This window comes from Bubalus kerabau, chromosome X (assembly GCF_029407905.1).
Source record: "Bubalus kerabau isolate K-KA32 ecotype Philippines breed swamp buffalo chromosome X, PCC_UOA_SB_1v2, whole genome shotgun sequence".
Taxonomy (NCBI): Eukaryota; Metazoa; Chordata; class Mammalia; order Artiodactyla; family Bovidae; genus Bubalus; species Bubalus kerabau.
This window is the reverse complement of record NC_073647.1, coordinates 94,031,476-94,053,979: the sequence shown is the minus strand read 5'-3', so window position 1 is coordinate 94,053,979 and position 22,504 is coordinate 94,031,476. Positions and strand designations below refer to the sequence as shown.

General features: G+C 36.9%; 1 protein-coding gene across 3 annotated transcripts in view; it reads left to right on the top strand.

Moving 5' to 3' along the window:
- The window catches only part of OGT (O-linked N-acetylglucosamine (GlcNAc) transferase), a 43,919-nt gene extending 21,629 nt beyond the window's left edge, over positions 1–22,290 (top strand). For all 3 annotated transcript variants that reach the window (XM_055565163.1, XM_055565162.1, XM_055565164.1), the window contains exons 8-22: positions 243–383; positions 966–1,066; positions 1,225–1,378; positions 1,482–1,583; positions 1,782–1,961; positions 2,822–2,980; positions 3,097–3,186; positions 5,090–5,215; positions 5,609–5,779; positions 5,910–6,026; positions 6,119–6,289; positions 7,665–7,817; positions 10,422–10,674; positions 10,917–11,040; positions 21,558–22,290. In XM_055565163.1, the coding sequence (XP_055421138.1) occupies positions 243–383; positions 966–1,066; positions 1,225–1,378; positions 1,482–1,583; positions 1,782–1,961; positions 2,822–2,980; positions 3,097–3,186; positions 5,090–5,215; positions 5,609–5,779; positions 5,910–6,026; positions 6,119–6,289; positions 7,665–7,817; positions 10,422–10,674; positions 10,917–11,040; positions 21,558–21,732 (2,217 nt within the window). In that variant the 3' untranslated portion in view covers positions 21,733–22,290. The remainder of the gene's footprint in view (positions 1–242; positions 384–965; positions 1,067–1,224; positions 1,379–1,481; positions 1,584–1,781; positions 1,962–2,821; positions 2,981–3,096; positions 3,187–5,089; positions 5,216–5,608; positions 5,780–5,909; positions 6,027–6,118; positions 6,290–7,664; positions 7,818–10,421; positions 10,675–10,916; positions 11,041–21,557) is intronic.
- The last annotated feature ends 214 nt before the right edge of the window (positions 22,291–22,504 follow it).

The following is a 22,504-nucleotide window of genomic DNA, read 5'->3' as shown; positions in this document are numbered from 1 at the left end:
TAAAAAGTCATTTTTGTATTTATTGTCCTATATTAAATATTGAAGCGTCCGACTTCAATATTTTGTTTGACTTCAATACTTTGTTTGACTTCGGAGTTTCGGTTGAGAGGAAGAATAGAAAAAATACCTGTTTCTGGAATATTACCAGCCACTAGGCTTAACTAAGCAATTGTTAGAATAATATCACTGGTGGCTCTTTGATTCCTCTGTATAGGGTTTGAATAGTTTGTTTTGTTTTTTAGGTTGCCGAAGCAGAAGATTGTTACAACACAGCTCTCCGACTGTGTCCCACCCATGCAGACTCTCTGAACAACCTAGCCAATATCAAACGGGAACAGGGAAACATTGAAGAGGCAGTTCGCTTGTATCGTAAAGCATTAGAAGTATGTTGAGTGTGGTGTGACTGGGTATTTTGTGTGATAGTAGAGGGAAGGCAATTAAATCTGCCATGTCATCTACCTCTTTTGTAAGAATAAATAGTGGTTGAATCATTCATTGAACCAATTAATTGAGTACCTAAAGTATGAGTGAGGTCCTGTGTAACATTCAAGAAAGTCCTTAACATTGCGTTTGTTATTTTATATGTGGGTAAGATCTGCATAAAAATTTAAACAGTAAGCGACAGTTCAAGAGGAGTTATCAGTAAGTATATAATTTCAGTGCCTGATGGCTATAATGTTGGTTGGTTAGATGTGGTAGCAATTTCAAAGTGAGAGATGCTAGAGTTACCAGCATAAATTAAGATGAGGAGAGGTCTACCTCATTATGTTTTGAAACATGGAGAGGTATAAAATAAAGAGGTAGAATTTGAGCTCTTTGGCCTTGAAGAATGCATAGACTTGGAGAAGGTAGAGAGAAGTATAGGGAATAAAGGTGCTTGAGCCAAGTTCTTGTTGTAAGTTATTACTGCTATTTTAGCTAAAGTTGTTTTTTTAAACCTCAGTTATCATTTTTAATCTTCATAGGTCTTCCCAGAGTTTGCTGCTGCCCATTCAAATTTAGCAAGTGTATTACAGCAGCAGGGAAAACTGCAGGAAGCTCTGATGCATTATAAGGAGGCGATTCGGTAAGAGACTCCCAGCCTTATTTTTTTTTCAAGGTTTTAAATGCTTGGTGTTTGGCACATTTGATATATGGCACTTTTAGTAACAGCAGACTAAATTAACATTACAGGGGTTAAAGGTTTTAGTACTGGAGAAATAAAATCTTTGTCCTGTCCTTTAGAATCAGTCCTACCTTTGCTGATGCTTACTCTAATATGGGAAACACTCTAAAGGAGATGCAGGATGTTCAGGGAGCCTTGCAGTGTTACACTCGTGCCATTCAGATTAACCCTGCATTTGCAGATGCCCACAGTAATCTGGCTTCCATTCACAAGGTACTGTTCTTTTATATGTATTTTATTATAATATGTGCATCTTAGTAGGTAATGTTTTTAATTTTAGGGAACATTTTAACCATCCCACTTTATTTACTTCCAGGATTCAGGGAATATTCCAGAAGCAATTGCTTCTTATCGCACTGCTCTGAAGCTTAAACCTGATTTTCCTGACGCTTACTGTAATTTGGCTCATTGCTTGCAGGTAAAGAATAATGGGCCAGTAACTGGCTTTCAGGGTTGTAATCTCTTTTTTAATTGTTATGTGCCATATTAATCCAAGCTTGGTTGGAGACAGTGTTCTCTAATGGGTTATCTGACATTACTTTAGGCCAAAGACACATAAAATGTTAAGTCTTGGAATACGATTTTCTGGATAATATCTTCTTTTTGCCTTCTCTAGATTGTCTGTGACTGGACAGACTATGATGAGCGAATGAAGAAGTTGGTTAGCATTGTGGCTGACCAGTTAGAGAAGAATAGGTTGCCTTCTGTGCATCCTCATCATAGTATGCTATATCCTCTTTCTCATGGCTTCAGGAAAGCTATTGCTGAGAGGCATGGGAACCTCTGCTTGGATAAGGTGCAAGTCTTTTGTTTTAATCTTTTTGTTGTAAAGTAAGACACAGATACAAAAAACTGTGAATCAGATTTATGGCTTAGTGAGTTATCATAAGGTGAACACCACCCAAGTTGAGAAATGAAGCTTTGTGAGTGAGCCCAGAAGCTCCTTCCATTGTGTCCTGTCTTGTATTTTTATATTTAGCTGTACCAGGTCTTAGTTGTGGCATGCAGGATCTTCAGTCTTCATTGTGGCATATGCAATCTTTAGTTGCAGTACGCAGGATCTAGTTCCCTGACCAAGGATCAAACCCAGGCCTTTGCATTGAGAGCGTGGAGTCTTAGGCACTGGACCACCAAGGAAGTCCCTGTCCTATCTTGATCATAATCCCTTCCATTCTATAAGGCAGAATCCTTAACTGAAATACTAGCAGTGGACTGATGTTTCTTTAGTTTTAAAATCATAGTTTTTAGTAATGTATTTTATACGTACTTTTGAGAATTAGAGCACTACTTGATAAAAGGTGGGAATTTCCTTAGCAGAATAGAGTGGAGTGCTAGGTCTAATTCTGTTTTTTTGAAAATGTTCCCCTACAGAATTTTCTTCTAAAATGTAGGGTTTGTCATACTCTGTCCACTTTGCTTTCTTCCTATAACTTTTAGACTTGCTTGGGCTATTCATTGGCCTCAGAAACAGGTCACAGTATGAACCATATTATATAAGTTGCTAAGGTTGCATTGAACTGGCTATATGAATTAAAGAAGTATTCTGGGCACAAAACCATTCCCAATAGGCGTGAGTTGTGTTTTTAGTCAGTTTTCCTAGGTGAAAGTTTACGTATAGACTCAACTTTACTAACAAGCCTTGAATTCCATTGTTAGATTAATGTCCTTCATAAACCACCATATGAGCATCCAAAAGACTTGAAGCTCAGTGATGGTCGACTGCGTGTAGGATACGTGAGTTCTGACTTTGGGAATCATCCTACTTCTCATCTTATGCAGTCTATTCCAGGCATGCACAATCCTGATAAATTTGAGGTAAGACTAGTGTTTCCCTAGAGCCGCTATTGTCACCATTAGGTGTTAAGCCCAGTGTCTTTTTAGGAAAGATATGAGCCAAGGTTATTAAATATATATTATGTGCTACCTTTCAGGTATTCTGTTATGCCTTGAGCCCAGATGACGGCACAAACTTCCGAGTGAAGGTGATGGCAGAAGCCAATCATTTCATTGATCTTTCTCAGGTAGGTGTAACTCTTACACTTCAGCTTTATAATTCGAGCAAATAGTGAATAAAACTGTTGACGTCTAGCTTGTATTTTTCCTGACAAATATTTAACATCAGCTGTTTCATGCCTTTCCTGGAAAAGGAAATAGCAACCCACTCCAGTATTCTTGCCTGGAGAATACCATGGATAGAGGAGCCTGGTGGGTTTGCCCATGGGGTCGCAAAGAGTCGGAAATGACTGAGCGACTAACACACACGCACGCACATGCATACATGTATGCCTTTGGGCAATTGCTTTGACCTTATTTCCTTGATTGTTTACATTTATTACATTTATAATCATCATGGATTTTGCTGAGGTTGCAAATTAAATAGAAATATGATATATCTCTGCTTGGACATAGAACTTCTCTGGGGATTGAGCTAGCACTTGTGACAGTAGATATCTAATATTACATGAATAAGTTGAACAAGATGGTGGCTTGGAAGAAGAACAAACAGGTCATTTAAAGGACCTTTGCCTTTAAATCTTTATTTTTATACTTGGCTCCATTGCTATTTTCTCTAGGAGCTAAAGTTTTATGATAAATTAAGATGGAAACCTGTGAGGGAATGTTGCTGAAGGTATGGACTAGAGTTTTTTCTTACAGGCTCTTTTGGCCACTTTGGTGACTAACAGAGGTATGTATGGTATATCTAGTAATTCATATAGATGAATCATTGAAGTCCTAGTAGGAGAATTGCAAGACTCTTGTCATTTCATAAATAATTTGTACCCAACATCTTTTGCATTATAGCTATTGCTTTGGAAGTACACCTTACCATTTTTGGTGTAGGGTTGGACTCTTCTGTGACCAAGCAGCATATGACCCTCCATCCCTTGAGACCTTTCAGGATTCACTGCTTATTGACTGAAGTCTAAACTCTTTAAAATATATATATATCTTTTATACATATATATTAATTGAAGCATAGTTGACATACAATATTAGTTTCAGGTGTGTGTACACTCACTAAGTTGCTTTAGTTGTGTCTGACTCTTTGAACCCCATGGACTGTAGCCCCCCAGGCTCCTCTGTCCATGGGATTCTCCAGGCAAGAATACTGGAGTGGGTTGCCATTCCCTTCTCCAGGGGATCTTTGCAACCCAGGGATCAAACCTGTGTCTCTTGCATTTCCTACATTGGCAGGCGGGTTCTTTACCACTAGCGCCACCTGGGAAAATTTCAGGTGTACTACATAGTTAGTTGACATTTGCACATATTATGAAATCACCATGAAAAGTGTGGTAATCATCTGTCTCCATACAAAGTTACTACAGTATTATGACCATATTCCTCATGTCATATGTTATATCCCTGTGGCTTGTTTTATACCTGGAGGGTTTTTTTAATCTTCATATATGTAAACTTCATATATGAAGTCCAGACTCGTCAGAATGGCCTTCACAACCTTTCTGAGTTTGACTGCAACCTTGTTTGCCAGTGCTTTTCACCCCCCATTAGCCTTCAGTTATACCCTATAGCAAACAGAAGTGATCTACCCAGTTTTTTCAACCTACTGTGCACTTCACTCTGGTTCCTTATTCATACAGTTCTCTGTGAGATTATTATTCTTCCAACTCCCTCAAACTCCTATCCATCTTTGGACACCCATTTCAAATACCATCTCTGCCATGAAGCCTAGTTGTTCATACATTCAATGTAGAATTAAACTCTCCTTCCTCTGTATCCTGTTTCTGTGATACTGTGGGCCCATTTTAATGGCACTTAACCATATTTTTACTCTACATTAATGTATTCTTAATTTGTGTTCTTGTATTTTTGCGTCTGGGAATTTGAATTCTGTTTAATATCATTAAGGCTAATTGCATCAGTCTGAGATTGTATATAATAAATTTTTATTTTTTTATTCTGTAGATTCCATGCAATGGAAAAGCAGCTGATCGCATCCATCAAGATGGTATACACATCCTTGTAAATATGAATGGTTATACCAAGGGTGCTCGAAATGAGCTCTTTGCTCTCAGGCCAGCTCCTATTCAGGTAAAGGAAATAATAACAACAACATTCATTATGTTTATTGGGCTAAAAAGACAGTGATATGTTTTTCCCCCTCTGGTTAACTGTCCTTTGACACAATAGGATAGATGTGCCTAACTTATGAAAAAAGTGTAGTTCTTGAAAATGCATAGGGACAAAGAATTATAGGTAAGGATACAATGCCCACAGGTACATGTTTATGGAGACATGCAGTTTGTAGTTGATGTAAACAGTTGTTCTGTGTTATAAATTGGAAAAACTGTTGAGCACTTGGAAGTTTAGTTTGAAATAGTACTTGATTGGCTAAAGAAGTCCACCCTCGTTTGTTTACTTATTTAATTTTAGACCCTTTTGATGAAGGTTCTTAGTTTTTCATATGATTTTTTTTTCTTCTAGGCAATGTGGCTGGGGTATCCTGGGACTAGTGGCGCACTTTTCATGGATTATATCATCACTGATCAGGAAACTTCACCTGCTGAAGTTGCTGAGCAATATTCTGAGAAGCTGGCTTATATGCCTCATACTTTCTTTATTGGTGATCATGCTAATATGTTCCCTCACCTGAAGGTAGGTAGAAAAACAGTGCTATAGGGGTAGAAAAACAGTGCTATAGGGGAATTGCAAAGAACTGTAGTCATTTATTTCTTACTACTGTTCCTGTGCATTCTAACAGATATGTTTGAAACTTTTTTATTAGAAAAAAGCAGTTATCGATTTTAAGTCCAATGGACACATTTATGACAATCGGATTGTGCTGAATGGCATCGACCTCAAAGCATTTCTTGATAGTCTACCAGATGTGAAAATTGTCAAGGTCAGAACCTGGTCAATATTGTAATTGAAATAAAGTTATCTGCATTCGGGATCTTTTCCCTAATGATGTATTTTGTGTGTAATTATTTTAAGATGAAATGTCCTGATGGAGGAGACAATGTGGACAGCAGTAATACAGCTCTTAATATGCCTGTCATTCCTATGAATACTATTGCAGAAGCAGTTATTGAAATGATTAACAGAGGACAAATTCAGATAACAATTAATGGATTCAGTATTAGCAATGGACTGGCAACTACCCAGGTAAGAAGAGAATAATAGAATGTACTGTGTACCACCAAGTATACATTTATCTTTTTCAAATCTTGTAACTCTAGGAGGTAAACATCGTTACTCCTGTTTTATAGATGAGGAAATGAATTTGGGGAAAACTGGCATCTTATATAGGTTTGTTTGATTTTAAAAGTCACTTGTATTCAGCCAGCAGATTACTGAATGAGAGTCTTCTGTGTTAATACCTTGTTATTCTCTGCCTCTGTGGCTTTACTCTTATCAATGGTGAAATATCTGTAGACATCATACAGTTTCTTGCTTCTATAACTCATCCTTTCCCCAGTTAAAAAATCTTACTCATCTTTAAGACTTTCAGTTCAGACAGCTCCTCCGACAATCCGTTTCTGTCCGTATCTGTAACCTCTCCTTCCCTGCTCCATTGGTACCTGTATTCTCTGCTTCTGAAATATTTGGGATGTATCTTTACATCCAGCACAACACATTCTAAGTCCTGGGTTTGAATGCATTTGCCACTGAATTGAATTACTTTAGAGCCTGTGTCTTAGCCTCTGTAATGTAGTATGTGCTCAGTAAATATATATTGCTTGTGTGCTTGAATAAGTGAATGTGTAGCTCTGTCAAGAGATCATAAGGCAAGGATCTTTGACCTCTTAGGAGTTAAAAGTTTTAGTGGTATAGCAATTTATACAAGAGGGCGCTTGAAGTGAATTCAGGTTAGGGAATTAATCACCCATAATGTGCATTGGGCTGAAAAGACAGTGATGTGTTTTTCCCCCCCTTCTGGTTAACTGTCCTTTGAAACAATAGAGCAGACACGCTTGACTTAAGGAAAAAAAAGTGTAATTCTTGAAGTGTACAAAGACAAAGAATTTTGAATGTAGAACACAATGCCCATTTGTATGAGACGTCCATCACACCTGGAATAGTTACATAACAATGTAAGGTAGTCCCCAGATATGTGGGAATTGCAAGATAAGACTATAATTATGTATATAGATGCTCAGAAATAGTGGTGAGGCGAGGCGCTCTTACAGAGATTGTTTGGTAACTGAAGTTTAGTCCTGAAAGGTGGATGTGACTTAGAAAAGGACATTTCATTTATGAAGAAAAGAGTGAGAAGAAGCTTGCTGTTGGATTTATAGGATTTTGAAGAGAACTTTTTGGCTAGAGTGAGATGTTTCATAGTGCAGTCCACCCCAAATTAAGATAGTGCCCTAACTTTTTTCCTTTAACTTAATGCGTCACAAATACTTTCCCATTGTAGTTTAGTTATATGACTTTTAATGGTTATACCACTTTGCATCATAAGGATTCTTTATTGATTGAAAAATATTGGAGTATGTTGACTTTAAGTATAATCATCACATTCTTTTTCTTGTTGTAGATCAACAATAAGGCTGCCACTGGAGAAGAGGTTCCTCGTACCATTATTGTAACCACACGTTCTCAGTATGGGTTACCGGAAGATGCCATTGTGTACTGTAACTTTAATCAGTTATATAAAATTGACCCTTCCACTTTGCAGATGTGGGCAAATGTGAGTATGTGTAGATTCATTATTAATGTCTAGAGATTCTAGAAAAGATTCTGTATATAGGCCGTCTTGCTGAGGCTGCCTGCCCCTCCCCCACCCCCATTCAGGAACTATTGTGCTCATGTCTAATTTTCAAAAGAGCTGTAGATTTCAGCAGTTTTTAATTTTCTTTCATGTGTCTAAATATCACATTATGAACTTTTAAAATTTATGTCTTTAAAAGCAAACTTCTTCAGGCCAAGTGGTAAATTTTTTTGGTTTCTCAGTCCGTACTGTCTGTCATATCTACTCAGTTCTGCCATTGTAACAGGAAAACACCATGCTTATGTAAATGAATGAGCGTAGGTATGTTCCAATAAATTTTTATTTACAAAAGTGAGCAATACGTGAGATATGTCCGATTTGGCTCATAGGCTATATTTGCCAACTCATGGTCTAAGTTGATAGTAAAGCTATTAATGTATATTCATCCATGTTTAGTAGCATTCTTGCAATATTGTAGAATTAAAACTAGGAAGGAATTGGTTTATGCCATTACCTATCAGTCATTTCATCGTACCACTTCGTGTAAGCAGGACTTCTAAAGGTTCTAAACTTTGCTATCCATATCTGGCTTTTATTCCATAGAGCTAAAATGGAGATAATTCTTGGTTGACTCTTTTTCTGATCAATATCTGGGTTTTTTGGTCTGTTTTGTTTTTTTTTAAAGGAGGAGGGAGGCTGGAGGAGAAGAGGAAGCAGATGAGTTCAGGTTTACTATCCCTTAGTCTTCACTTCCCCATTTCAAAAAACCTGAAAACCAAAAACATGTTCATAAGTTTGCGGTAATTTATTTGGTAGCAAAACTGCCTGAAATGATGTTAAGCTATGATTCTTTATTTTATTCCATTTAGTATGAATATTCCTACATCTTGATGGAAAGATATTAATGTTTGTTTACAGGAAGTTGCTGCTGAGTACATTATGTAATTTTTTTTGTTTTTTTTTAGGTTGTTTTTTTTTTTACAATTTTTTTTTAAATTTTATTTTAAAACTTTACAATATTGTATTAGTTTTGCCAAATATCAAAATGAGTCTGCTACAGGTATACATGTGTTCCCCATCCTGAACCCTCCTCCCTCCTCCCTCCCCGTACTATCCCTCTGGGTGGTCCCAGTGCACCAGCCCCAAGCATCCAGTATCGTGCATCGAACCTGGACTGGCGACTCGTTTCATACGTGATATTTTACATGTTTCTATGCCATTCTCCCAAATCTTCCCACCCTCTCCCTCTCCCACAGAGTCCAAAAGACTCTTCTATACATCAGTGTCTCTTTTGCTGTCTCGTACACAGGGTTATTGTTACCATCTTTCTAAATTCCATATATATGCGTTAGTATACTGTATTGGTGTTTTTCTTTCTGGCTTACTTCACTCTGTATAATAGGCTCCAGTTTCATCCACCTCATTAGAACTGATTCCAGTGTATTCTTTTTAATGGCTGTAATACTCCATTGTGTATATGTACCACAGCTTTCTTATCCATTCATCTGCTGATGGACATCTAGGTTGCTTGCATGTCCTGGCTATTATAAACAGTGCTGCGATGAACATTGGGGTACACGTGTCTCTTTCCCTTCTGGTTTCCTCGGTGTGTATGCCCAGCAGTGGGATTGCTGGATCATAAGGCAGTTCTATTTCCAGTTTCTTAAGGAATCTCCACACTATACTTACTGTACTACTTTTTAAAAATCTGAAATACTCTAAATTCTGAAATCTGTCTGTTCTCATGACTTTCAGTGAAGGGATGGTGAACTTAATTGAATAGATGTAGATCTAAATCAGGTTGACAAACTGTGGCCTGTGGGCCAAATCCAGTCCTCTGCTTGTTCTTGTTTTGTTTGTTTGGTTTTTTGGTTTGTTTTTGGTCACAATGTGAGGCATGTCAGATTTTAGTTCCCCAATCAGGGATCAAACACACACCCCCTATGGTAGAAGCAGTCTTAACCACTGGACTGCCAGGAAAGTCCCAACTGCTTGTTTTTGTAAATAAAATTTTATTGACACACAGCTATGCCTACTAATTTACATATTGTCTGTGGCTGCTTTCCAGTGATGAGGGCAGAATTGAATAGTTGTGACAGAGTCCATGCTGGCATCAAAAGCAAAAATATTTGCTCTCTGATCCTTGACAGAAAAAAATCTGCCGACCCCTGATCTAGATTGTGCAAATAAAGTTTGGCAAATGTGAGCTAACTTTGTTTGTTGTACCATGCTGGGGAATTTGAAAGTTGAAATGGAAAATTCCTATCTTGTGGACAAAAACCACTCCTAGTATCAGTTCCCACAGGACATAGCTGCCTCAGATTATTCCAATTAGTTATTTGTTTTGTGTTTCTTGCATCAGTCTCCTGTTTCTTTGAACTGTGTTTGGGGACAGCTAAGCAGAACACTATAACCCAGTTGATCTAATTCATCTATGGGAAAGAAAAACTTAAGTTCACAGTAGGCTGCTTTCTGGGTGAAAAGCATAGAGTACGGTATATGGTAGAATTACTAGAAATTTATGGGAGCCTTTCTTGAGAAGGGCAGAGCTATTAATACTTGTTCTTATTTTCCCTGTTTTAGATTCTGAAGCGTGTTCCCAATAGTGTACTGTGGCTGTTACGTTTTCCAGCAGTAGGAGAACCTAATATTCAGCAGTATGCACAGAATATGGGACTTCCTCAGAACCGTATCATTTTTTCACCTGTTGCTCCTAAAGAGGAACATGTCCGGAGAGGCCAGCTGGCTGATGTCTGTCTAGACACTCCCCTTTGTAATGGGCACACCACAGGGATGGATGTTCTCTGGGCAGGGACACCCATGGTGACTATGCCAGGTGAGTTGCTTCCTTATTCTTTTTAAAATCTCCTTGGAAGAAACACTTCCAGGTGAAATCATATGTACTAGAAGCAATATTTAGGGCAAAATGATAGAAAATGAGACTTGTTCAGGTCTGAACATGCCTCATCTGCATTGTGTGGATATTTATTTTTTTTGGATATTTAAACATAAATAACATTAATAACTGTGTGCTATTTGCGTTCTCAGATGTGCAATTATTATCTTTTTTTACTGCAGGAGAGACTCTTGCTTCTCGAGTTGCGGCTTCCCAGCTCACTTGTTTAGGTTGTCTTGAGCTTATTGCTAAAAATAGACAAGAATATGAAGACATAGCTGTGAAGCTGGGGACTGATCTAGAATAGTAAGTAAACTTTTCCATGAAAAATTATATGGTATAGTGAAGGAAATAAGGAAAATTTAGAGAGAATTTAGGTGTGAAATCATAAAATAAGGGTAATATAAAATACGTGAATTAGTTGTATGCTCTCTGGATGAGACAAGAACTTTTTATTTTTTATTTAATTTATTTATTTTGGTTGTGCTGTGAGGAATGCCTTGCCCCCTGCAGTGGAAGTGTGGAGTCTTAACCACTGGATTGCCAAAATATAAAGACTGAAGAATATTTACATTTTATATCCCTTAATAGGAAAGTAAACAAGGAAATGACAACTGACCAAAGTAGAAAATCAAATATGTTAACAGGAAAAAGTTTCAGCCTCTGTCGTAGAAATAAATATTTATGTATATATTAATTTATTGGCTGTGCCATGCTGCTTGCAGGATCTTAGTTCCCTGGCCAGGAACTGAACCCATGCCCTTGGGCAGGGTAAGTGCAGGGGCCTAACCACTGAACTACAAGGGAATTCCCTAGTAGAAATAAAATAACACTGAGGTATACACATTATTTGGCTATAAAGTGAAAGACTTAATATGATACAAATGATGAGGAAGCATTGAGGTGCTGGCCTTTTCATACATTGGTAAATAAATTGGTGCAATCGTTTTAAAGCTTTACAAAAAAAAGCTGAATCTTTGACCCTAATAATATCCAGGTACAACTTAAATGCTTAGATACATGATGCTTTATCCATACAATAAAATAGTGTATTACTTAAATGAGATTTTTCTTTGGGTATTATGGGTGATTTTTTTTTTCTTTTTGTTTTTCTGAGAAGTAGCATATTATGTAGAAGCTTAAAGAAGCACCCTCTTTGAGTTAGACTTCCTGGGTTTGAATCCAGGCTCTCATAATTTTTGTGACTTTGGACAAGTTAGTCTTTATGTGCCTTGGTTTTTCCATCTGCAAAATGGGGATGAATGATAGTACCTACCCTGCAGAGATGTGAGGATTTTAAAAAGGTCTTCCATGTGAAGCACTTACAACAGTTCTTGGTACATAGTAAGCATTCAACAGATGTATGTTAAGTATTTATTTATTTTCAAAATTTTCTCCATTGAACATCACATACAGCTAAGAAAAATAAGTGAAAAATTTGAGACCGGGCATTAAATATGAAGCTTCAGGTCCATCATCCCAGAGATAACTACAGTAAATAATTTAGTGTATTTTTTTTTTTTTTTTTACATTTTTGGAACTTGGCTGACTTCATATAAATAATGCTTTTCCCCAAGATTTTGTTGTGAAAAATTTCAGTTTTATAATAAACACATACTTACCACCTAGCTTCCACCACTAATATTCTTCTATACTTTTACCACATTTATTTCATCTATTTATATTTCATCTATTTATTTCTATCCCCATTTAGTAATCCATCTTATTTGAAGTAAATTATAGACATCAGTGTTTTTACTTCAGAATGGACATCATTAAGAGTTTAATATTTGCTTCTCTTTTGAGGTAAAATTTAAATACAGTGGAATGCACAAATCTTTTTTTTTTTTTTTTTTTTATTTTATTTTTAAACTTTACATAATTGTATTAGTTTTGCCAAACATCAAAATGAATCCGCCCCAGGTATACATGTGTTCCCCATCCTGAACCCTCCTCCCTCCTCCCTCCCCATACCATCCCTCTGGGTGGTCCCAGTGCACCAGCCCCAAGCATCCAGTATCGTGCATCGAACCTGGACTGGCGACTCGTTTCATACGTGATATTTTACATGTTTCTATGCCATTCTCCCAAATCTTCCCACCCTTTCCCTCTCCCACAGAGTCCATAAGACTGTTCTATACATCAGTGTCTCTTTTGCTGTCTCGTACACAGGGTTATTGTTACCATCTTTCTAAATTCCATATATATGCGTTAGTATACTGTATTGGTGTTTTTCTTTCTGGCTTACTTCACTCTGTATAATAGGCTCCAGTTTCATCCACCTCATTAGAACTGATTCCAATGTATTCTTTTTAATGGCTGAGTAATACTCCATTGTGTATATGTACCACAGCTTTCTTATCCATTCATCTGCTGATGGACATCTAGGTTGCTTGCATGTCCTGGCTATTATAAACAGTGCTGCGATGAACATTGGGGTACACGTGTCTCTTTCCCTTCTGGTTTCCTCAGTGTGTATGCCCAGCAGTGGGATTGCTGGATCATAAGGCAGTTCTAGTTCCAGTTTTTTAAGGAATCTCCACACTGTTCTCCATAGTGGCTCTACTAGTTTGCATTCCCACCAACAGTGTAAGAGGGTTCCCTTTTCTCCACACCCTCTCCAGCATTTATTACTTGTAGACTTTTGCATCGCAGCCATTCTGACTGGTGTGAAATGGTACCTCATAGTGGTTTTGATTTGCATTTCTCTGATAATGAGTGATGTTGAGCATCTTTTCATGTGTTTGTTAGCCATCTGTATGTCTTCTTTGGAGAAATGTCTATTTAGTTCTTTGGCCCATTTTTTGATTGGGTCATTGATTTTTCTGGAGTTGAGCTGTAGGAGTTGCTTGTATATTCTCGAGATTAGTTGTTTGTCAGTTGCTTCATTTGCTATTATCTTCTCCCATTCTGAAGGCTGTCTTTTCACCTTGCTAATAGTTTCCTTTGATGTGCAGAAGCTTTTAAGGTTAATTAGGTCCCATTTGTTTATTTTTGCTTTTATTTCCAATATTCTGGGAGGTGGGTCATAGAGGATCCTGCTGTGATATATGTCAGAGAGTGTTTTGCCTATGTTCTCCTCTAGGAGTTTTATAGTTTCTGGTCTTACGTTTAGATCTTTAATCCATTTTGAGTTTATTTTTGTGTATGGTGTTAGAAAGTGTTCTAGTTTCATTCTTTTACAAGTGGTTGACCAGATTTCCCAGCACCACTTGTTAAAGAGATTGTCTTTAATCCATTGTATATTCTTGCCTCCTTTGTCAAAGATAAGGTGTCCATATGTGCGTGGATTTATCTCTGGACTTTCTATTTTGTTCCATTGATCTATATTTCTGTCTTTGTGCCAGTACCATACTATCTTGATAACTGTGGCTTTGTAGTAGAGCCTGAAGTCAGGCAGGTTGATTCCTCCAGTTCCATTCTTCTTTCTCAAGATCGCTTTGGCTATTCGAGGTTTTTTGTATTTCCATACAAATTGTGAAATTATTTGTTCTAGCTCTGTGAGGAATACTGTTGGTAGCTTGATAGGGATTGCATTGAATCTATACATTGCTTTGGGTAGTATACTCATTTTCACTACATTGATTCTTCCAATCCATGAACATGGTATATTTCTCCATCTGTTAGTGTCCTCTTTGATTTCTTTCACAAGTGTTTTATAGTTTTCTATATATATGTCTTTGGTTTCTTTAGGTAGATATATTCCTAAGTATTTTATTCTTTCCGTTGCAATGGTGAATGAAATTGTTTCCTTAATTTCTCTTTCTGTTTTCTCATTATTAGTGTATAGGAATGCAAGGGATTTCTGGGTGTTGATTTTATATCCTGCAACTTTACTATAGTCATTGATTAGTTCTAGTAATTTTCTGGTGGAGTCTTTAGGGTTTTCTATGTAGAGGATCACGTCATCTGCAAATAGTGAGAGCTTTACTTCTTCTTTTCCAATTTGGATTCCTTTTATTTCTTTTTCTGCTCTGATTGCTGTGGCCAAAACTTCCAAAACTGTTGAATAGTAATGATGAAAGAGGGCACCCTTGTCTTGTTCCTGACTTTAGAGGAAATGCTTTCAATTTTTCACCATTGAGGATAATGTTTGCTGTGGGTTTGTCATATATAGCTTTTATTATGTTGAAGTATGTTCCTTCTATTCCTGCTTTCTGGAGAGTTTTTATCATAAATGGATGTTGAATTTTGTCAAAGGCTTTCTCTGCATCTATTGAGATAATCATATGGTTTTTATTTTTCAATTTGTTAATGTGGTGTATTACATTGATTGATTTGCGGATATTGAAGAATCCTTGCATCCCTGGGATAAAGCCCACTCGGTCATGGTGTATGATCTTTTTAATGTGTTGTTGGATTCTGATTGCTAGAATTTTGTTAAGGATTTTTGCATCTATGTTCATCAGTGATATTGGCCTGTAGTTTTCTTTTTTGTGGGATCTTTGTCAGGTTTTGGTATTAGGGTGATGGTGGCCTCATAGAATGAGTTTGGAAGTTTACCATCCTCTGCAATTTTCTGGAAGAGTTTGAGCAGGATAGGTGTTAGCTCTTCTCTAAATTTTTGGTAGAATTCAGCTGTGAAGCCATCTGGACCTGGGCTTTTGTTTGCTGGAAGATTTTTGATTACAGTTTCAATTTCCGTGCTTGTGATGGGTCTGTTAAGATTTTCTATTTCTTCCTGATCGAGTTTTGGAAAGTTGTACTTTTCTAAGAATTTGTCCATTTCTTCCACGTTGTCCATTTTATTGGCATATAATTGTTGATAGTACTCTCTTATGATCCTTTGTATTTCTGTATTGTCTGTTGTGATCTCTCCATTTTCATTTCTAATTTTATTGATTTGATTTTTCTCCCTTTGTTTCTTGATGAGTCTGGCTAATGGTTTGTCAATTTTATTTATCCTTTCAAAGAACCAGCTTTTGGTTTTGTTGATTTTTGCTATGATCTCTTTTGTTTCTTTTGCATTTATTTCTGCTCTAAGTTTTAAGATTTCTTTCCTTCTACTAACCCTGGGGTTCTTCATTTCTTCCTTTTCTAGTTGCTTTAGGTGTAGAGTTAGGTTATTTATTTGACTTTTTTCTTGTTTCTTGAGGTGTGCACAAATCTTTTTTTAATTAATTTTGTTAATTGAAGTGTAGTTGATTTACAATATTGTGTTTCCGGTGTATAGCAGAATTGATTCAGTTATACACACACACACGTTTTTCATTTTCTTTTCCATTATGGTTTATTATGGGATTTTGAATATAGTTCCTTGTGCTATAAAGTAGAACCTTGTTTATTTTATATATACTATATACATGTGTGTGTATGTATATGCTATGTATAGTATCTGCTAATCCCAATTGGAATACACAAATCTGAAGTGAGTTTTGAGAAATACCTTTATAAGCCAAACCTCCAACAAGATACAGCATATTACCATCACTCCAGATGGTTGCTTCATACCCCTTCTCAGTTGGTCCACCTCACCAGCTCTGAGATAACCACTATTTTGAATTTTTTTCCACTGTAGTTTATTTGGGGCTTACCTGGTGGCACTAGTGGTGAAGGACCTGCCTGTAATGCAGGATATGTAAGAGATGCAGGTCTGATCCCTGGCTTGGGAAGATCCCCTGGAGGAGGGCATGACAACCTACTGCAGTATTCTTACCCGGAGAATCCCATGGACAGAGGAGCCTACAGTCCATGGGGTCGCAGAGTCGGACATGACTGAAGCAACTTACCACGCACACATGCGTGCACATAATTTACTTAGTCTTATTAGAACCTCATACAAATGGAATCATACATTATGTACTCTGAAGGCTTCTTTCACTCAGGATAATGTTTTGAGATTCATCCATGTTGTTGGCTGATATCAGTAACTTTGCTGAGTAATATTTCAGTGTATGGATGCAGCACAGTTTAACCATTCTGCTGAGATTCAGAATTTTATTTGGAAGATAACATTAATATGGTTATGGTTGGTTTGAGGCCAATGGATATGCATAGCCATTTTACTAGTTTCTGGCACAGCAAACAATAAGATAACATTTTAATTAATTAAAAAAAACTCTTCAGGAGTATTCCAGCTTCTGGTTTTAAAGTAATAATTGTCTATATAAGAATAGTTTCATGACAAATGATATATTCAGAACAAGAGTCGAGAGAGAATTCTTTCCTGTGTTCCCAGAAGAATTGATTTTTTTTCCTGTTTCTGAACAAGTGATATTAGGAACACTTTTTTAAAAAATTAATTTATTTTAATTGGAGGATAATTACTTTACACTATTGTGATTTCTGCCATACATTGACATGAATCAGCCATGGGTGCACATGTGTCCTCCCATCCTGAGCCCCCCTCCCATCTCCCTTACCACCCCATCCCTCTGGGTTGTCCCAGAGCACCAGCTTTGAGTGCCCTGCTTCATGCATCAAACTTGCATTGGTCATCTATTTTACATGTAGTAGTATACATATTTCAATGCTATTCTCTCAAATCATCCCACACTCACCTTCTCCCACACAGTGCAAAAGTCCTTGAATATAGGATTGTCATTACTGTCTTTCTAAATTCCATATATATATATATATATGTATATATATAAATACACTGTATTGAAGTTTCTCTTTCTGACTTCACTCTGTATGATAGGCTCCAGTTTCATCCACCTCATTAGAACAGACTCAAATACATTCTTTTTCATAGCTGAGTAATATTCCATTGTGTATATGTACAACTTCCTAATCTATTCACATGCTGATGAACATCTAGGTTGCTTCCATGTGCTAGCTATTATGAACAGTGCTGCAATGAACATAGGGGTACATGTGTGTTTCAGTTGTGGTTTTCTTGGTGTGTATGCCCAGTAGTAGGATTTCTGGGTCGGATGGCAGGTCTAATTGCTGTTTTTTAAGGAATCTCCACACTGTTCTCCATAGTGGCTGTTACCAGTTTGCCTTACCACCAGCAGTGTAAGAGGGTTCCCTTTTCTCCACACCCTCTCCAGCATTTATTGTTTGTAGACTTTGATGGCAGCCATTCTGACTGGCGTGAGATGATACCTCATTGTGGTTTTGATTTGCATTTCTCTAGTAATGAGTGATGTTGAGCACCTTTTGATGTATTATTAGCCATCTGTATGTCTTCATTGGAGAAATGTCTGTTTAGTTCTTTGGCCCACATTTTGATTGGGTTGCTCATTTTTCTGGTATTGAGCTTCATGAGCTACTTATGTATTTTGGAGATTAATTCTTTGGCAGTTGTTTCATTTTGCTTCATTCTGAAGATGCCTTTTCACCTTGCTTACAGTTTCCTTTATTGTGCAAAAGCTTTTAAGTTTAATTAGGTCCCATACTGTTTATTTTTGTTTTTATTTCCATTACTCTGGGAAGTGGGTCATAGAGGCTCTTGCCGTGACTTATGTCAGAGTGTTCTGCCTATGTTTTACTCTTAAGAATTTTACAGTTTCTGGTCTTACATTTAGACCTTTAATTCATTTTGTTTTTGCATATGGTGTTAGAAAGTGTTCTAATTTCATTCTTTTACACATGGTTGACCAGTTTTCCCAGCACCACTTGATAAAGAGATTGTCTTTTCTCCACTGTATATTTTTGCCTCCTTTGTCAAAGATAAGGTGTCCATAGGTACATGGTTTTCTCTCTGGGCTTTCTATTTTGTTCCATTGATCTATATGTCCGTCTTTATGCCAGTACCATACTGTCCTGATGACTGTAGTTTTGTAGTATAGTCTGAAGTCAGGAAGGTTGATTCCTCCGGTTCCATTCTTCTTTCCCAAGATTGCTTTGGCTATTTGAGACTTTTTGTGTTTCCATACAAACTGAAATTATTTGTTCTAGTTCTATGAAAAATACCATTGGTAGCTTGATAGGGATTGCATTGAATTTATAGATTACTTTGAGTAGTATAATCGTTTTCACTATATTGATTCTTCTAATCCATGAATGTGGTATATTTCTCCATCTATTTGTGTCATCTTTGATTTCTTTCATCAGTGTTTTATAGTTTTCTACATATAGGTCTTTTGTTTATTTAGTAAAATTTATTCTTAAGTATTTTACTCTTTTCTTTGTAGTGGAGAATGGGGTTGTTTCCTTAATTTCTCTCTTTTTTCATATACGTTGCAGTGTATACGAATGCAAGGGATTTCTTTGTATTAATTTTATATCCTGCAACTTTAATTCATTGATTAATTCTAGTAATTTTCTGGTGGTATCTTTAGGGTTTTCTATGTAGAGTATCATGTTATCTGCAAACAGAGTTTTACTTCTTTTCCAGTCTGGATTCCTTTTATTTCTTTTCTTTGGTTGCTGTGGCTAGGACTTCCAAAACTATGTTGAATAGTAGTGGTGAGAGTGGGCACCCTTGTCTTGTTCCTAATTTTAGAGGGAATGCTTTTCAATTTTTCGCTGTTGAGAATAATGTTTGCTGTGGGTTTGTTGTATATGGCTTTTATTATGTTGAGGTATGTTCCTTCTGTGCCTGGTTTTTGGAGCGTTTTTATCATAAATGGGTGTTGAATTTTGTCAAAGGCTTTCTCTGCATCTGTTGAGATAATCATATGGTTTTTATCTTTCAATTTGTTAATATGGTGTATCATATTGATTGATTTGCGAATATTGAAGAGTCCTTGCATCTCTGGATAAAGCCCACTTAGTCATGATGTGTGATCTTTTTAATATGTTGTTGGATTCTATTAGCTAGAATTTTGTTGAGTATTTTTGCATTTATGTTCATCAGTGATATTGGCTTGTAGTTTTTTTTGTGGCATCTTTGTCTGGTTGTGTTAGATTAGGGTGATGGTAGCCTCATAGAATGAGTTTGGGAGTTTACCTTCCTCTGCAATTTTCTGGAAGAGTTTGAGTAGGATAGGTGTTAGCTCTTCTCTAAATTTTTGGTAGAATTCAGCTGTGAAGCCGTCTGGTCCTGGGCTTTTGTTTGCTGAAAGATTTCTGATTACATTTTCGATTTCCATGCTTGTGATGGGTCTGTTAAGATTTTCTATTTCTTCCTGGTTCAGTTTTGGAAAGTTGTGCTTTTCTAAGAATTTGTCCATTTCTTCCAAGTTGTCCATTTTATTGGCATATAGTTGCTGATAGTAGTCTTTTCTGATTCTTTGTATTTCTGTGTTGTCTGTTGTGATTTCTCCATTTTCATTTCTGATTTTGTTGATTTGATTCTTCTCCCTTTTTTCCTTGATGTGTCTGGCTAACGGTTTGTCTATTTTATTTATCTTCTCAAAGAACCAGCTTTTAGTTTTGTTGATCTTTGCTATAGTCTCATTCATTAATTTTTCACTTATTTCTTCTCTGTTTTTTTTTTTTTTTTCTAAGTTGGTCAGTCGTGTCCAACTCTTTGCGACCCCATGGACTGTAGCCTACCAGGCTTCTCCGTCCATGGGATTTTCCAGGCAGGAATACTGGAGTGGGTTATCATTTCCTTCTCCAGGGGATCTTCCCAACCCAGGGATCAATCCCGGGTCTCCCGCATTGGAAGCAGACGCTTTAACCTCTGAGCCACCAGGGAAGCCCTCTTCTCTGGTTTTTATGATTTCTTTCCTTCTGCTAACTTTGGGGTTGTTCTTTTCTTTTTCTAGTTGCTTTAGGTGTAAAGTTAGGTTGTTTATTTGATGTTTTTCTTCTTTCTTGAGGTAGGCTTGTATTGCTATGAACCTCCCTCTTATCACGGATTTTACTGAATCCCATACATTTTTGGTTGTCTTGATTTCATTTTCATTTGTTTCTATGCATATTTTGATTTCCTTTTTGTTTTCTTCCATGATCTGTTGATTATTCAGAAGCATGTTGTGTAGTCTCCATATGTTTGTTTTTTATAGTTTTTTTCCCCTGTAGTTGGTATGTACATTGTGATCAGAAAAAGAAACTTGAAATGATTTCAATTTTTAAAAATTTGCCAAGGCTACATTTTTGGCCCAGGATGTGATCTGTCTTGGAGAATGTTCCATGTGCACTTGAGAAAAAGGTGAAATCCAATATTTTGGGGTGAAATACCCTGTAAATAGCAATTAGGTCTAACTCGTCCATTGTATAGTTTAAAGCTTGTGTTTCCTTACTAATTTTGTTTGGTTGATCTACCCATAGAAGTGAGTGGGGTATTAAATCCCCCACTATTATTGGGAACACTTTTTTTTGTATCTAAATAACCAACTCAGTTCATGTACAAGGGGAAAATTATAGCAGTAGACATTGCATTTTCCCCCTGGAGTGTTTTCCTATTTCATTAAAATATTCATAAAATGAATACTTCCATCTGTTTGTGCCTTAGCTATTGTGAATGGTGCTTCAGTGAACATCTTTGCATGGCCAGATGTGTCTGCATCTCTGATGATTTCTTTTGAATAGATTTAAAAGGTTATTGATAGGTCATAATGGTTATGAACATTTATGGTTCTAACAGACACATTGCTAAATTGCTTATTGAAAGAGTAAAGCAGTTTACATTCTAACTAGTAGTACATAGGAATAGATATGTGTCCTTGCCAAGAATTGTTTTTATTTTAAAGGTAGGAATAAGATGAATGGAGAAAGCATGGTATCTCTTGGATATACTTGTTTAGGAAAGAATTAAATTTTTTCACAGAATGTGGGGGGTGAACTCCATTATAGGTGTTTAACATTTTGTTATTCGTGACCTTTCACTTTTTTAGCATTGAGGTAATGGTGGGCCAGTCAGAAGAGAAAATCTTATAAAAATAAGTTTGGCCATGTAATTTACCACAGAGGTGTTTAGGTATTTATGGGAGCTAGTTCTGAGTTTCTGTTGTGATTTATAAACTTGGCTCCTTTTTATTATCCAGCTTGAAGAAAATTCGTGGCAAAGTCTGGAAGCAGAGAATATCTAGCCCCCTGTTCAACACCAAACAATACACAATGGAACTAGAGAGGCTGTATCTACAGATGTGGGAGCATTATGCAGCTGGCAACAAACCTGATCACATGATTAAGCCTGTTGAAGTCACTGAGTCTGCCTAAATAAAGACACCATGTACACAGGAGAATTACCCCTATACCTGAGCCTCAACCTTCTGGTGAAAGGGAACTAGATATGTACTTTTTACTTATCTGTATGGTATCATGTTGCAGATGGGTGACAAATAATGATAATACAATAGCACAGCCAGACTTGCTTCCTGCATGATAGGGAGAGACACAGGAGATGGGAAACTGTTATTCCACAAGGAGTCTCCATAGGATTTTGCAGCAACCAGGTGGTGCATAGGTCTGGAAGGTCTGATCTCCCTTGGTCTTCCATGGGATGGATAGTGTGGAGGGGAGAGAGAGATTGTCCAGCCGTTTTGTGATTCCATGGATTGATGAGTCTTCTGAATTAATTTTTTTCTTTATATTTTGGGTATTGGAGCTTTTAAAAATGTTTGGTTTCAGGTATTTTTATTCATGTGAAGTGTATATGATTCTCTTGAAATAAGGTTTTAAGCTAAATTTTCCTTGTTTTAGTTTCTGAACTCTATGGATTAATGGGAACTTTGCTGGTGTAGTCTTTTTATAGGTTTTATAAACCACTTGAGCCTATATCAGTCGTTTTAGTGTCTGACATAATGTCTGGAGCTATCAGTGCTTTGTTGGTTTAGATGATGATGACAATGACGATGATGATGATGACTTAATATTTTTCCTGGTCTGTTTCCTAGTTCCTTCTTCCCCTCCCCCGACTTTAAAATTTTTCCTGTAACTTGGCTAACAAAACCAAGTCTGATTCAGAACCTCCCAGAGTGTTTCTCTTAAA